Source organism: Artemia sp. Qi Xiang Cuo, chromosome 3 (genome assembly GCF_049724085.1).
Source record: "Artemia sp. Qi Xiang Cuo chromosome 3, ASM4972408v1, whole genome shotgun sequence".
Classification (NCBI taxonomy): Eukaryota; Metazoa; Arthropoda; class Branchiopoda; order Anostraca; family Artemiidae; genus Artemia; species Artemia sp. Qi Xiang Cuo.
In genome coordinates, this window is record NC_142796.1 from 55,698,346 (window position 1) to 55,716,100 (window position 17,755).

The 17,755-nt window shown below is 33.5% G+C and overlaps 1 protein-coding gene across 1 annotated transcript in view; it reads left to right on the top strand.

Moving 5' to 3' along the window:
* The window catches only part of wake (ankyrin repeat and fibronectin type III domain containing protein wide awake), a 417,377-nt gene that overhangs the window by 125,957 nt on the left and 273,665 nt on the right, over nt 1-17,755 (top strand). Inside the window, exons 2-3 of the mRNA XM_089086234.1 lie at nt 8,681-8,805; nt 9,899-9,976. Of these exons, the coding sequence (XP_088942360.1) occupies nt 8,681-8,805; nt 9,899-9,976 (203 nt within the window). The remainder of the gene's footprint in view (nt 1-8,680; nt 8,806-9,898; nt 9,977-17,755) is intronic.

Below are 17,755 nucleotides of genomic sequence, written 5' to 3' on the forward strand. Positions count from 1 at the left end.
AATCAGTATTTTTTACGCAGTGGAACGACAAACACATAAGTCATATCTTTAAAAAAAGTGAAGATGGAGCATTTTAATAAAGTGTGTTCACATAACAAGGTTATAGTAGCATTGAATGCCGACAAGGAGAAGTATTTAAACTATGAAACAAGTACAAGTGTAGCACTATTGGAAATGTATGCATGCATTGTCATGACAGTAAAGAATTAAATTTCTTTGGAATACCGAAAAAATTCAACTCTTATGTTCGTGGTTAAGCGAGATTGAGATCTCCAGAGACGATTGCACTCAAAGAGAATGCCAAAATAAAAATAATTTCTGATGATAGAGGACAACTCCTTGCTACTGTTGCAGGTAACACATTACCTACTGATACATCCAATCGTCAGCTTTCGGGTATTAGCATTAAACGGAAGGTCTATAAAAGAAAGGCCTTCTCTTCTAGTAATATCGTAAGCCACATCTTGTCTACGTTCCGAAACTGTTATCTATGTAAAAATAAAGTGATAAGGGACAGTGAAATTACCAGAAAAATAAAAAGGGCATTGTCAGAAAATATCACTATGGAATATAAAGATGAATCGATGAAAAACAAAGCACCAGCAAACGTTACTGCCATTGATCAAACAGTCAATGAACCAAATAATACCAAAGCCGAAAAGCATATTGAGCCTGTTGATGAGACACCAGTAAAAATTGTGTATGACTCTAAATGGAATAGTGATTATTCTACTGATTACGAACTAAGAGAAGACAATAGCTACAATATCAAGAGAGAACACGGTGAACTATTTTACAGAACAGATTCAAAATGTCCAAAGTTAATCATTGATATTAATAATGCATCATAATATATTTTTGTATTAATATTCTACACAGCATTATCTCATTAAGAATATATTATGCATTACCTTGTTATGTGTTCATTATTTTTAGAGTAAGCTAGCATATCAAAGGTTTAGAATGTCTATTAAAACATCGGAGATGTAAGAAAAAGAATTTGCATACATATATTGTCAGACACATGGGATAACATTGACAAAATCTAGCTATCAGAATTAATAAATTCTCTATCAGCATCCGTTGTTGGAAATATTTTTATGCCATTATGAAATTGTTTTAACTAAGTACGTAATTAAGTAATTAAGTAGGTAAGTAAGTAACAAATTCTTTATGAAATTCACATTTTGGATACACAATACAGAAATTTGATTCAGTAAAATATGAAAAAAATTGAACAAATTCTTTATTAACATTCTTTATCGATTGAAGTCACTTCCTAGACAGTCAATACAACAATTTTACAAAATCTAAGTATCAGATTGATTAAATTCTATATCAACATCCATTTCTCGGATACATGGGGATGAAATTGACAAAATCTAAGTGTTAGAGTGAATAGATTTTATTTATCAACTTCTTTTGTCAGATACATCGAATAAAATTGACAGAATCTAAGTGTCAGAGTGAATAATTTATTTTTTATCAATATCTTTTATCAGTTACAACAATTATTGATAAAACAATTATTGATTACGTGCGCGCACGTAAGCTCGCCTAAATTAACCTTAAAAAATGAAAGAAAGCTATGTCGACTTTGCACATTTTATTCAAAATATTCGACAAAGTATGCTGAAAAAGCATTTATTCACTCTGATATTTAGATTTGTTATTTATAATTGCTGTAACTGATAAAAAATGTTGATAAAAAATAAATTATTCACTCTGACACTTAGATTCTGTCAATTTTATTCGATGTATCTGACAAAAGATGTTGATAAATAAAATCTATTCACTCTAACACTTAGATTTTGTCAATTTCATCCCCATGTATCCGAAAAATGGATGTTGATATAGAATTTAATCAATCTGATACTTAGATTTTGTGAAATTGTTGTATTGACTGTCTAGGAAGCGACTTCAATCGATAAAGAATGATAATAAAGAATTTGTTCAATTTTTTTTCATAATTCCCTGAATTAAATTTCTGTATTGTGTATCCAAGAGGTGAATTCAAGAAAGAGTTTGTTACTTACTTACCTACTTAATTACTAAAGCTATGTCGACTTTGCATATTTTATTCAACATATCCAACAAAGGATGCTGAAAAAGCATTTATTCACTCTGATATTTAGATTTTGTTATTTATAATTGTTGTAACTGATAAAAGAAGTTGATAAAAAATAAATTATTCACTCTGACACTTAGATTCTGTCAATTTTATTCGATGTATCTGACAAAAGATGTTGATAAATAAAATCTATTCACTCTAACACTTAGATTTTGTCAATTTCATCCCCATGTATCCGAGAAATGGATGTTGATATAGAATTTAATCAATCTGATACTTAGATTTTGTGAAATTGTTGTATTGACTGTCTAGGAAGTGACTTCAATCGATAAAGAATGTTAATAAATAATTTGTTCAATTTTTTTTCGTAATTTCCTGAATTAAATTTCGGTATTGTGTATCCAAGAGGTGAATTCAAGAAAGAGTTTGTTACTCACTTACCTACTTAATTACTTACTTACCTACTTACTTAAAAAAATTTCATAATGACATAATAACATATCCAACAACGGATGTTGATAAAGAATTTATTCATTCTTATAGCTAGATTTTGTCAATGTTATCCCATGTGTCTGATAATAGATGTATGCAAATTCCTTTTCTTACATCTCCTATGTTTTAATAGACATTCTAAACGTTTGTTATGCTAGCTTACTCTAAAAATAATGAACACATAACAAGGTAATGCATAATATATTTTTAATGAGATAATGCTATGTAGAATATTAATACAAAAATATATTATGATACATTATTAATATCAATGATTAACTTTGGACATTTTGAATCTGTTCCATAAAATAGTTCACCATGTCCTCTCTTGATACTGTAGTTATTGTATTTTCTTAGTCTATAATCATTAGATTAATCATAACTCCATTTAGGGTCATTAACAATTTTTACTGGTGTCTCATCAATAGGCTAAATATACATTTCATCATTTGCCTTATTTGGTTCATTGACTGTTATATCAATGGCAGTAACGTTTGCTGGTGTTTTGTTTTTCATCGATTCATCTTTATATTCCATAGTGATATTTTCTGACAATGCCCTTTTTATTTTTCTGGCAATTTCACTGTCTATTATCACATTATTTTTACATAGGTAACAGTTTCGGCACGTAGACAAGATATGGTTTACGATATTACTAGAAAAGTAGGCCTTTCTTTTATTGACCTTCCGTTGAATGCTAACACCCGAAAGGTGACGATTGAATGTATGATTAGGTAATGTGTTACCTTCGACATTAGCAAGGAGATGTCCTCTATCATCGACAATTATTTGTATTTTGGTCTTCTTTTTGAGTGCAATCATTTCTGTTGATCTCAATGTCTCATAACTGTCACAATAAGCGTAGAATTTTTTTATTATTCCAAAGAAATTGAATTCCTTACTGTTATGACAATGCATGCAGACCCTTCTAATAGTGCTACCACTTGTACTTGTTTCATAGTCTAAATACTTCTCCTTGTCGGCATTCAATGCTACTATAACCTTGTTATGTGAACACACTTTATTAAAATGCTCAATCTTCACTTTTTTTTAAAAGACATGACTTATGTGTTTATCGTTCCACTGCGTAAAAAATACCGTTTTTATACATGCAATAGACTAGGTAGTGTCAATAACCTGATCATAGAATACCAATGGGAAAGCCACATCGTATCTCTGACCAATAATAGAGTACAATTGTTAGAGCCGTAGGCATATTTTGTCATTTTAAGATACGTGCAAAAAAAAAGATAGAAAATAAATAATTTGAATAATTTCGAAGTTTAAAAAAAAATAGTCTGTTTTTATGGAAAAAATATTGAATTAGAATCATCAGTCCTCATCATTATGAGTATCCAAAACTGGACTTAAGTTTCACATTTGAACTAGAGAATTGTATTTTCAATAATTTTCTTACAAGAAACTAGATTTTATGGTCAAAAACCCTCATTAGCTCAGATTTTACAGAAATAGTTTTATTTTTCGATCCAAAAATAGACTTAAGTTTCATATTTGAACCAGGGAATTGTATTTTCCAAAATTTTCTTATAAAAAACTAGAGTTTACGGCCAAAAACCCTTATTAGCTCAGATTTTACAGAAATACTTTATTTTTCGATCCATAACTGTACTTAATTTTCACCTAAGAGCCAATGAATTGTATTTTCCATAATTTTCTTACAAAAGACTAGATTTTATGGTCTAAAACACTTTTAACCCAGATTTTATAGAAATGGTTTTATTTTTCGATCCAAAAATAGACTTAAGTTTCAGATTTGAACCAGAGAATTGTATTTTCCATAATTTTCTTACAAAAAATTAGAGTTTACGGTCAAAAACCCTTTTTTAGCTCAGATTTTACGGAAATAGTTTTATTTTTCGATCCAAAAATAGACTTAAGTTTCAGATTTGAACCAGAGATTTGTATTTTCCATAATTTTCTTACAAAAAACTAAAGTTTACGGTCAAAGAACCCTTTTTAGCTCGGATTTTATAGAAATAGTTTTATTTCTCGATCCAAAAATAGACTAGAGTTTCAGATTTCAACCAGACAATTGTATTTTCCATAATTTTCTTACAAAAAACTAGAGTTTACGGTCAAAAACCATTACTAGCTTAGATTTTACAGAAATAGTTTATTTTTCGATCCAAAAATAGAATTAAATTTCAGATTTGAGCCAGAGAATTGTATTTTCCATAATTTGCTCACAAAAAACTAGAGTTTACGGGCAAAAACCCTTATTAGCTCAGATTTTACAGAAATAGTTTATTTTTAGATCCATAACTGGACTTAATTTTCACCTCTGAGCCAACGAATTGTATTTTCCATAATTTGATTACAAAAAAAAACTAGAGTTTACAGTCAAAAACCCCTATTATCTCAGATTTTACAGAAATAGTTTATTTTTCGATCCAAAAATAGACTAAAGTTTCAGATTTGCACCAGAGAATTGTATTTTCCATAATTTTCGTACAAAAAACTAGAGTTTACTGCAAAAACCCCTATTAGCTCAGATTTTATAGAGATTGTTTATTTTTCGATCCATAACTGGACTTAATTTTCACCTCTGAGCCAACGAATTGTATTTTCCATAATTTTTTTACAAAAAAAACTAGAGTTTACGGTCAAAAACCCTTTTTTAGCTCAGATTTTATAGAAATAGTTTTATTTTTCGATCCAAAAAACGACTAAAGTTTCATATTTGAACCAGAGTCCAACTCTTGCATTTCATGACAGAAATTCAAAATGAAATTCGAAAAATTAAGAGAATGTAACTGTGACAAGGTAAAGCACAACATGTCACTACTGAAATATTCCAACTCTTGCATTTCACGACAGAAATTCAAAATGAAATTTGAAAAATAAAGAGAATGTAACTGTGACAAGGTAAAGCACAACAAAACACTACTTAAATATTCCAACTCTTGCATTTCAATGAAAGAAATTCAAAATGAACTATGAAAATCAACAGAATGTAACTGTGACAAGGTAAAGCACAACAAAACACTACTGAAATATTCCAACTTTTGCATTTTACGACAGAAATTTAAAATGAACTTCGAAAAATCATGAGAATGTAACTGTGACAAGGTAAAGCACAACAAGTCACTACTGAAATATTCCAACTCTTGCATTTCAATGAAAGAAATCCAAAATGAACTATGAAAATCAACAGAATGTAACTGTGACAATGTAAAGCACAACGAAACACTACTGAAATATTCCAACTCTTGCATTTCGCGACAGAAATTCAAAAGAACTTCAAAAAATCAAGAGAATGTAGCTGTGACAAGGTAAACCACGACAAGACACTACTGAAATATTCCAATTCTTGCATTTCACGAAAGAAATTCAAAATGAACTTTGAAAAATTAAGAGAATGTAACTGTGACAAGGTAAAGCACAACAAAACACTAGTGAAATATTCCAACTCTTGCAGTTCAATGAAAGAAATTCAAAATGAACTATGAAAATCAATAGAATGTAACTGTGACAAGGTAAAGCACAACACAACACTACTGAAATATTCCAACTCGCATTTCACGACAGAAATTCAAAATGAACTTCGAAAAATCAAGAGAATGTAACTGTGACAAGGTAAAGCACAACAAGTCACAACTGAAATATTCCAACTCTTGCATTTCACGATAGAAATTCAAAATGAACTTTGAAAAATCATGAGAATGTAGCTGTGACAAGGTAAACCACGACAAGACACCACTGAAATATTCAAATTCTTGCACTTCGCGAAAGAAATTTAAAATGAACTTTGAAAAATTAAGAGAATGTAACTGTGACAAGGTAAAGCACAACAAAACACTACTGAAATATTCCGACTCTTGCATTTCACGACAGAAATTTAAAATAAACTTCTAACAATCAACAGAATGTAACTGTGACAAGGTAAAGCACAACAAGTCACTACTGAAATATTCCAACTCTCGCATTTCAATGAAAGAAATCCAAAATGAACTTTGAAAAATCATGAGAATGTAGCTGTGACAAGTTAAACCACGACAAAACACTACTGAAATATTCCAATTCTTGCATTTCAAGAAAGAAATTCAAAATGAACTTTGAAAAATTAAGAGAATGTAACTGTGACAAGGTAAAGCACAACAAAACACTACTGAATTATTCCAACTCTTGCATTTCAATTAAAGAAATTCAAAATGAACTATGAAAATCAATAGAATGTTACTGTGACAAGGTAAAGCACAACAAAACACTACTGAAATATTCCAACTCTTGCATTTCACGACAAAAATTCAAAATGAATTTCGAAAAATCAAGAGAATGTAACTGTGACAAGGTAAAGCACAACAAGTCACTACTGAAATATTCCAACTCTTGCATTTCAACGAAAGAAATTCAAAATGAACTTTCTGAGTATTTTTGTTTTTCCCTTCCAAAATTGACCCTCCCCCCTCCCCTGCCCTCAGAAATGGGGGAACGATGGGCCTCTGAGCCTTCCCCTTGAGGCAGATCCCATTTCTTTTAGATTCTGAGTATTTTTTGTTTTCCCTCCAAAATTTACTCCCCCGCACCCCGTCCCTCAGAAGTGGGGGGAAGATGGGCCTCTGAGCCTTCCCCTTGAGGAAGATACCGTTTATTTTCGATTCTGTTTCTTTTTGTTTTTCCCTCCAAAATTGACTCCCCCTCCCCCTCCCCTGCCCTCGGAAATGGAGGAAGGAGGGGCCTCTGAGCCTTGCCCTTGAGGCAGATCCCCTTTATTTCCGATTTTGAGCATTTTTTATTTTCCCTCCAAAATTGACACATCGGAAGGTAAAGCTAGGTCAACTCACAATGTCATTCTATCGTCGTTAGTCATTTTCATAGACTGATGTTGTTTCAAATTTATAACAAATTACCTGAGTTAACAACCCCTTCGGGGTTACCTTAACTGTTAATCAGTTTAATCCTTTTTTTTTCCACCTTCATACAATCACTAATTAGAATCATTCACACTCCTATTATTCAAAACATTAATTAATATCGTTCATAGTGTCCAATTTGCGAATTCCTTATCCCTTTTTGCAAAAATGTCAAATACTCACTCTCTTTGAAAAACTAAACCAGACTATACCCACCAAACCAGACTATACCCACCAAACCAGATTATACCCACCAAACCAGCCTTGCTATAGCAGGGAGGAACGTAAAGGCCCCAAATCCATAGGTACATGCTCTGGAAAGGTGCCATGGAAAGTAAAGGCCCTGAAACCTATAGTTGACCCAGAAACTTGTCTGCTTGGCCCAGAAACATGTCTGGTTGGCCCGGAAACTTGTCTGGTAGGTTTTGTATAATTCCCTATTCAATTGACAACAGTAGCAATAATCAGTCTTGTAATCTGCCATGGAAAGATGCCAGGGAATGTAAAGTGATGGAAATAACACAGGTTGGAACATAACCTAGCAAAATGGAACCTCTTACTCTACTAATATTACAAATCATTTTATATAAAGTACTATGTCTTATTTTCTTTTTCAATGATTTTTTTTCATTCAGAAAATTATATTTAATGTATACCTACCTTATTATTGTTCAATGTCTCCATTTCTGCTCTTTTTGCGGATGTAAAGGGTATATTTATATCCACTCCACTTTCAAAGGTCTTAACAGAGGAATATTTAATTTGGAACCTATAGTTTATAGATAGTAAAAAACCTTAAATATGAAATAAAAATTTGACCTCAACAAACGTTTTGGAATAGGAAGTATAGAACATTTTTGTAGTTTTGCGATTACCTAGATTCGCCTATCATCTCGATGCTAACGATCTGGGGTTTATATCTGATATGGTGCGAAATCTGAAGTTTCAAAGGCGGTACATTTGCATAAATTCTAATCTGGAGCAAGTTTATTTTAGGAAGTGTAATGAACCACTGCTTTGCGTTTTTTTTTATTAATTAGCTTCCTGTGTGATTTATTTGACTGAATCATGAATCTATACGCTCCTGATTTAATTTTCACTGCCCTTGGTACTTGAAAGATTTGCTTGCAGAAGATACGGGTCATGAATGACTTCTTTTCTCGTATTCAATGGAGACAGTTTGAATTCAAATTTTAGCTTTAACAACCCAATATTCCTATACGTAAGTAATTGAATTTTTCAGTTCGAACGACAGAGGAATTGTGACAACTCAACCTCGTCCTCTTGTACGGTCAAGGACATTGCCAGCAATAGTTGTTCCTGGCTTGACCCTTCTTCATACTCAGATCGATCCATCGAATTATGATGGTAAGTTTTTTTCATATTAAGGTGTTAGATTTTACACAAAATCGAGTGCTATTTTATTTTCCCTCCTACTACATGGGTTGCAGCACCACCCCTTGTACTTTCTTCCAATTTTTACTCTTGCCTTTGTCTAAATATTTAGGCTTCATGTCTGGAAGATATGATTTTACCTGATTTTGTGGGCACTTCTCGTTCAAGTTATCAAATAAAATTGGTTTTATCACTATCCCCTCCCCCAGAAAAATTCTTGCGTGCGGGAATTCATTAAAGTTGCAAAAAACTACGCAAATACAAAAAAATAATACTCTAAATATCAGAGATTTAATATTTTCGTCTCATATTTATGGTTGTGAAGCCAAAATATTCTTAGCTTTTATTAGCATCTATGTTTTGTCACTGTTTTAGCTAAACTATTTACCTGTTTTTGTGCATTTTCATTTCATTTTAATCACAAACTGAAAGACAGTGCGGTCTCAGAAATTATTTACGTCATGCCTTTCTATAGAATGGAGGCTTTTTTCTTTTCTTTTTTTTTGAGAAAGGTTTCAATTGGCTATGCTGTACAGATATGACATGTGGAATCTTACCAGCCATATAGATTGTGGTCGTAATTTATCAACTTTTTCATTAATTTTTTATCAGTTCGATTGTTTACGATTTTTGCTCAATTTTTCTACGTTCTGGCGTAAATGTTACTTCCTTCTCTTTTAAGAGAAATTCGTTTCATTTCTTTTTTCTTTTTTTTCTTTTTTCTTAATCCCTACGGTATAAATGTTAATATAATAAGTTCTTTTTAATGCAACGATTTGTGCACAATGTTTTAGTTCTAGCTTTCACCATGTCTTTCTATAAATTATGTAATGTTTTTTTTTCTAGAAATTGATTTTGTGGGGGAGGGGCTATTGTTCCCTAGTCCCTCCCTTGCGGTGACCATAGATTGGGGCTATGGTTGTGATATTGCCGTTTATATCGTTTGTAGGGAAAACATTGGATCTCAATGAAACTTTCAAAGGATCTTTAGTATTCAGTTAACAAGACTACAAAACAGTCTTCCTAGCTGTTAAATACAACTTTAATGAACAACTTCTGTTTTCAGAAAATCCAATATTATCAACTCAGAACACGCCCGGGAAGTCAGCAACTTTGTCAAACTTTTTTCGTTCAGACACAAATGGTAAGTTTTTCTATGAAATGATAGAACATCTCTTATGCTTAATTATCACCTACCTAAGCAGCAGTTTTCTTTCAATACCAAGGACAGTGAAATGCAATCTTGCTGTTTGAATTGGTTAAGTTGAAACTTGCTCAGCTATATGTATTTATAAAATTGGTAAAATGGAAATTCAATTTTTGGCAATATAGACCAACATATATGGTTGTACAGTGTTTGGTAGCAGCGGGCACCAAAATTAGAAAAAAGAACCATGGGTCAAACATCAGCACAAAACTAGCTAAAACATGCGTCAACAAACAGCTTAAAAAGGTATAGCTTTCCTTTGAATATATGGTTGTCTTTGGGAACCAGCATTTACTTATTCATATTCTACGGATTGAAAAGTGTTGTCAAGATTAATTAATTATTTTTGCTTATTTATTTCGCGGTTGTGCTTGGCAACACTGATAAAAATGAAGTACTGCTCAAAACTTCACTAATATTAAAGGTTAAAGTGAAATTTAAATAATATAAATAAACTAACATTAATTTTAAGTGAAACTTAAAAAAAAATGAATAAACATCCCAAAGAATAAAATTAACGATTTCCCTTAAGTTTCTATAGTTTTATTCCTGGAGTTTTGCCTTAAAGCAAATGAGTAGAACAGAATACTATTTTTCGGATTTTACACTGTTTTTAAAAATCTGTGTCTTTTGTTCGTTTTTTATCAAAGAAAAATTTTAGAATCACCCAAGATATGACAAAAGCAATAAGTTTCTGTTGCTTTGAATAATTAGAGGGGAGGAGAGAGGAGAAGATATAAGAAGAGGAAAAAAACGCCTTTCCAAAAACTAACCTGACAAGTATGTGTCCAATAAGAGAGTCATTCATACTCCTGCCATTTACCCGTGCCCCAGCCATTTAAACATTTGCCTCTCAATTACTTGGACTATCTGTCTTGGCTTTTCTCTGTCTACAATTGTCCAGCCCAGTCTTGATGCAACCTATGCAACCTATTGCCCAAAATACTTGATAACTTCATTTCAAAATCAACGGATTAATCAACTTTTAAATATCTTATTTAAAATTACATTTTTTTTAATTTATTGAAACTAAATAAGATAGAGGAAAACAAATTGAATCATTTAATAAAACTTGTGTCTTTCATGGGTTTGAATGTAAGATAAGATAGTATTTATTTTCAAGAGGCTATCAAAAGCTCTAACAGAACCGAATTCGCTTCATATGTCCAAGTAAAAGAAAATAAAACAAAAACAAGGAAGAGAATTGTTTGATATTAATCAAACAATAAATTAATCAGACATGAAAATCGTCAATAAAAATTTAACACAAATTAGTATATATAACGTTAAGACCATCCGTGTCCAAAGACTAAAATTAACTTTGTACAATTAATGGACAAACAAAAAAGTGGGGGGGGGGTAAAATAAAACTTTATGACAAATTACTATCCTAAGGTACAAAAGAAATAGCTGAATTTTCTTTCCAAGTGAAATACTGCAAAAATCAAAACAACTGAAATCAAAAAGTCAAAATCATTACGGATACGAGAAGAATCAGAAATATTGACAATAAAAAAAAAGATTGTGTAAACGACTAGACAAGCATCAGAAATGGGCAAAAACAGAAAGGGCAATAAAAAAGGGGGGAATAGCTATTGTGACCATACACCATCAACTAAAAATGAGACGAAGGAGTTGCTTATGGTTCAGGACGCTTATCAGGAATTGTTATGGTGCTCCAAATAAAGGGCATGAAATTTTTCCGAAACCTACAGTACGGATAAGAGAGTAAGTTGGGATTGCTAAGCGTGGGAGTCGGGGTCTGGCGAAGATCTTACGCTCGGGGAAAATGGCTTCAGTACGGAGACTTGAAATGCCGGATTTGGCAAAACGCAAACAAATTTTATTTCTCTTTGTTTTCTAAAGTGGTAGTGCGCGTAGCTTAAAAGAGGAAGGAGTCTTGAATTTTGTTCTCTTTGTAAATGCTCCCGAGCGAACGCTTTTGGACCAACTCCATTTTGTTGCTAAGTTCATTTGAAAGTTATGAATGCCAGACCGGACATGCATATTCTAATAACGGCCCGAAAAAGGGCACGTAAACACGGAGGGAATGCATCTCAGGGCAAAGAAATTTATGTAGAAGTTTAAACATGGATTGAGGTGTGTTTGCTTGTTTAACAATATTTGAAGCACGTATTTCCCACTTAACATTATTAGAAATTGCGACACCAAGGAGTTTAATTTGTTTCACTAGCATTTCGGGTGGGATAGGGTCTAGAAACACATGGGTCGATTCAAGCAGTTTATTGTCATTATATTTGATTTCGTGGTATTTACTTTCATATTTCGAATCTTAGCTTCATCCAAAACATGTGTTTGGATTTCAAGAGGGCACTTTTAATATCCCTATGAGATACTTCAAGGATCGACGAGTCAACCACATACTTTCATCTTTTAGCGAATTCCTTACCAGTTTCATTAACCACTTTTTTTTTACAAGAACTGTTATTCTGCATCACTCATTCTCTTTATCAAAAGATCAAAGGTGTTACGATAAACTGGATTCCAGATACAATGTAACAAAGGAATTGATTTTAAACATGAGAATCTTTAATGTTAAATATTATGTTCAAATTTTGAAATTGGATTTTTCTATACCTCATTACATAAATTGCATTTCTGTTTTGAGCCTTTTCAAAATGAGATCCGAGAGAAGAGGCGAAAAGATTTCTCTAATACAGAGGTTGTTTTAAGGGGGACAGAGGGGGCACTTGACCCGGGCACAGACAGCAGAGACCCAGGCTCAACCATTTTTTGTTGACTCTGTATGACGAATGTTTGAAATAGTGTTAAAATTTTAAATAAAAAAAATAGAGGCCAGATTTGGCAAATTCCATGGATCAGATTTAAAACTTAATCCGGAGTCAAGCTATTCTACATTCTCACGAATATAGAATGGAATAAATAGCGAGAACTCGCGTGTATTTAACCTCTATTTGTTTTTCCATCTCTGGTGTATAAATGCTAGTTTAGGCAACCCTATTACAGAATAATGTAACAACGCTGTTTATGATGCACATTTTAATGCGTTGGAGAAGAAAACCAAATACACTAAATCGGCGCATTATCGGCGCGCATTTTCACAAACGTTGAGCTTTGATTTAAAGGGTCAGGTTTGAAGTGCGGTAGCTCTCCTTACATTTAGGGAAGTTTTGGGTATGTTATTAAAACGAATAGGAGTTATTCCATATATGAGGGGATCTACCTCCTCCTCAACCCCAGATTCGTACGCTTAAGTTTGGATTTTGTCTCCCATGCTTTAAGATAGACTGCTTAAGCACAAGAGCAAAATGGAGTAGCCTACTGATGTGTATTTTCTTGAAATAATAAAGTCTTCACTTTCACAAACCTCCATTAATAATGGAGTTTTCTTCGAATAATGGAGTAATCGGTTGCACATTTCTTGTATTCTAAATATATAGTGTAAATAGGGGGGCTGAGGAGGGGGAATCCGCCTTTATATACGGAGTAATTTCTGTTCGTTTAAGTTTTAATGACGCTCTTTACTTTCATCTTAAAAAACTTGTTTCTAGAAAGATCGGAGTATTTTCCAAAATTATTTTCGAAAATTCTGGTGAATTACTATATCCAATATCATCGCTTATAGAATGTCATCTCTATGAATCTTTGTATTGGGGGAACATTAACAGACAAAGCGAAAAGACAAATTAAATCTTGTACCCCGCACAGAATGGCTTTAAGGTTTTTACTTACTTGTGCGAGTTTTAGGTGTGTTAAAATAAAAAAAAAACAAGTTTTTTTAAGCTGAAAGTAAGGAGTGACATTGAAACTTAAAACGAACAGAAATTATTCCGTATATGGAAGGGGCTGTCCCCTCCTCAACGCCTTGCTCTTTACGCTAAAGTTTGACTTTCTCACAACTCTATTTTTTTAAACAATAAATGTACCTATTGGTATCAAAATTATGTTTTTTAGAGTTTCGGTTACCATTGAGCCGGGTCGCTCCTTACTTACAGTTCGTTACCACGAACTGTTTGATTGATCAAACCTACAGTTTGAATGCATAGGACGACCATTTTAGTATCGTTTGGTTGCTAAGATTGGTTACTAAACCAACTTTTAGAAATAAAACTGTTTTCAAAAGAAAGGGAAATTTGCCCGAAAATTATAGAAATCTCTCTTGTACTGACAGTACTAACTTGTACTGACAGTCTTGTACTGACTATAATCTCTCTTGTACTGATACTTTTTTTTAATTGAGAACAAGATTGTTGGATAAATAAAATTTATCAAAAGAAAAAAAAGAAAGAAAAAAGAAAATCAATTTCAAAAAAGACTAAAAGACAAGAGAAAGAGCGAAAAAACAATGACTAAGTGTAAAAACAAGAAGAAAAAAGATTCACATTTAAGCAAATCCAAATACAGAAATCCGTATAACAATGAAGTGAGGCAGCTGTTGACAACAAGGAAGTATATTTGGACTTCTTTTTACAAACAAGTTTTTGTTTTTTTTACGAGGTATCACAGTTTTATTTGGACTTCTTTTTACAAACAAGTTTTTTTGTTTTTTTACGAAGTATCACAGTTTTATTTGGACTTCTTTTTGCAAACAAGTTTTTTTACGAGGTATCACAATTTTATTTGGACTTCTTTTTACAAACAAGTTTTTTGTTTTTTTACGAGGTATCACAGTTTTATTTAGACTTCTTTTTACAAACAAGTTTTTTTGTTTTTTTACGAAGTATCACAGTTTTATTTGGACTTCTTTTTACAAACAAGTTTTATTGTTTTTTTACGAGGTATCACAGTTTTATTTGGACTTCTTTTTACAAGCAAGTTTTTTGTTTTTTTACGAGGTATCACAGTTTTATAAAAATCAATAAGATATAAGCAGTATCTTTTAAACTGATCATTAAATATCTATCTATATTCCATGGTATTTTGGTAGCCTGTCAGACCTGGGGAAAAATAAAAGAAAAAGATAGTAGACACATCACTGTTACCTATGCAAAAAAGCGATTTTCCTTATTTTCCCAAAATGGGGAGCTGAAAATCTACATTTTTGGGTTTTAGACCACCAAAAATCGATTGGAAATTTTACAGTTTTAAATCCCCCGGTATTTTTGCCCCCTTCGGGAAGAAATTAAAAATTTGTAGTACGGAAATTGCATCGAACAATACTTTGTTGTGGGGTGATCTCTTTTTCTTGCTGAAAAAAGGAAACTAGGCATTATGATTTCCGCCCAAATGAGCCCTCTCTCAATATTTTACAGCCACTGGTTCAATATGATCATTCCTGGGAAAAAAAACTCAAAAAGGGAGAAAAATCAGTGCTACCCATGTTGAAAAGTGGTTGTCCCTGTTGTTCAAGGTGGGGGACTGTAAGCATCTAGTATAGTGATTTCAGCACTGGGAAATCCAGTAATGTAATTATCTTTTTGATTCGCCTCGATTTTAGAGGGTATTCAAGCACAACCCGAATTTTTTTTTTTTTACAATAACCTTTTACTGCTAGGTTAAATCTATATAATATTTACTGTTCTTGAACACCCTTTAAATTATTTTATGCTAGATATTCAAAAAACAATCGATGCCCTTTTTTACTTGGGTCTTTGAACATAGAAAATAAAAAAAACAAGTTTTTTCAATTGAAAGTAAGGAGCAGCATTAAAACTTAAAACAAACAGAATATATTACGTATATCAAGCGGACTGCCCCCTCCTCAATACCTCTCTCTTTACGCTAAAGTTATTTAGTACTTTTAAAAAGCGTCTTATTGTTCTAATTAAATTATGTGTTCCAGCAGTCATTATTAAAAAATTAGGACAAAATTCAAACTTTAGCGTAAAGAGTGAGGTGTTGAGGAGGGGGCAGCACCCTTAATATACTCAATAATTTCTGTTCGTTTTAAGTTGTAATGCTACTCCTTACTTTCAGCTGAAAAAACTTGTTTTTTTATTTAGTTTCTGATTGTTTTTTAGATAATGCCAGGAAATCTGGCCCGACCTCCACGGAGAAACCCCCTCCCAACTGAAATATTCTCTAGACAATTCAATCCCGTTGAAAATTTGCCCCAAATAATTACTTTTAACCACTCCGCGCGTAAAATTGAGACAGAAAAGAGAAGGCAAGACATAAACATAATTCTGTATAAAAATTCTGGCAAATTACTTCAGTGTGTGATTTCCCCTGGTAGGCTTACCTCCTTGAAAATTCCCTCCCCATGAAACCTTCCCCCGTAGAAAACCCCCAGCAGAAAACTTGTCCCCCCTCCCCAAAAATATATGCCTACGCCCCAATAACAATTACTATGCGCAAACAATGGGCAAATTTTATAACTTAAAGACCTATTCCCTGGGGGTGTGGGGGGAGGTTATGTTATACCCAAAGGCATAGTTATTAGCACCGGCAGATCTAGAGGAAAATCTTGGGGGGGCCGCGCCGGACACAGGGCGCCAAAAACTGATTATACTGGACTAATTTGATAGCTCTTTATTTATATGAAAACACTGCCAAATATGCTCATAAAGGTAAAACGTAGCAAAAGAAAATAAAAACAGTACCACACTACACAACTAAACTCAATCGGCGAGCTTTTCTGAGAGCGAACATATCGATAGCATCGTCTGTTTTCGGCAGTTCGTCTCTGTAAGTCTGCATGAGTAGTAGAGCCTCCAACCTCTCTTCAGTCATCGTGCTTCGTATTGATGAACATGTCCTGTCAACCTTTGAAAACATTCGTTCTGCTTCACAGGTTGACACAGGAAGCGTCGCGAGAATTGTCAACAATGCGAAGATGTTGGGAAATACATTTTCCTGACAACTGTTCAGCGCTGAAATAGCTGTTTTCGGTTTTTGCACGGTTTCCTTAGACCAATACTTGTTCCAAATCTCGAACTCAGTTTTAACGTCTATCTCCGTACCCACGAGCAGCTCCTTGTACTTTTCGTACCCTGGCTGAACGTCCTCGCAGCGTTTGCCATTAACCACAGCCGGGATCAAAGCTGAAAGTTTTGCAGCATTCGTAAAATGGCAGCTGAACCGCTCCGTAAAATCAAGCAGCATGGCGTCCAGGGCTGGAATAAATGCCGCCATCCTATAATGACTTTCTGGATCCATCTTGGGTACCCCTGCCCAGTATGTAGAACGTGAAGCTATGCGTGGCTGCGTTACCTTGATGGTAGCATCAATCTTTTCGGCCATTTTCAGAAGATCTTCGTAAAGCAGTCTGAATTTGGTTTCGGCATGTGATCGCATATCTTCCAGCATTGCCTTCACGCTGCTAATGAGGGACAAGGCTCTCACGAGGTCACCATCCTTCTGTTGTAGTGACTCGGCCAAAGGTTTCATGATCGACGAAAACGAATTTAGGCAAACCAGTCCTACGAGTGTATCTGATTTTTCAATGCAGGATCGTAATGCATAAGCTCTGCTACTTGCCTCTCGATCGTGCCATCCTTCCATCTCCTGCAGAGCAGAAACGATCGACGGAAGGGAGTCCCAAAACCTGCTGATTGCTTCGTTTCTCTCTACAAATCTCGTGGTACAAAGACTGACGAGTGTCTCTGTTTTAGCTTTGTCCGCGATAAGATGCTTTTTTAGAAGTCTTGTTCTCCTGGCACTTGAGGTGAAGTGAGAAATTGTGTCTCGAACAACGTCTTGGGCATTGCGCAGAATGGGAACTGAAACTATCTTTGAACATGAGAGATTTGTGGCATGGCTCACACAGTGGAAGTAATCTGCCAGTTCACACTG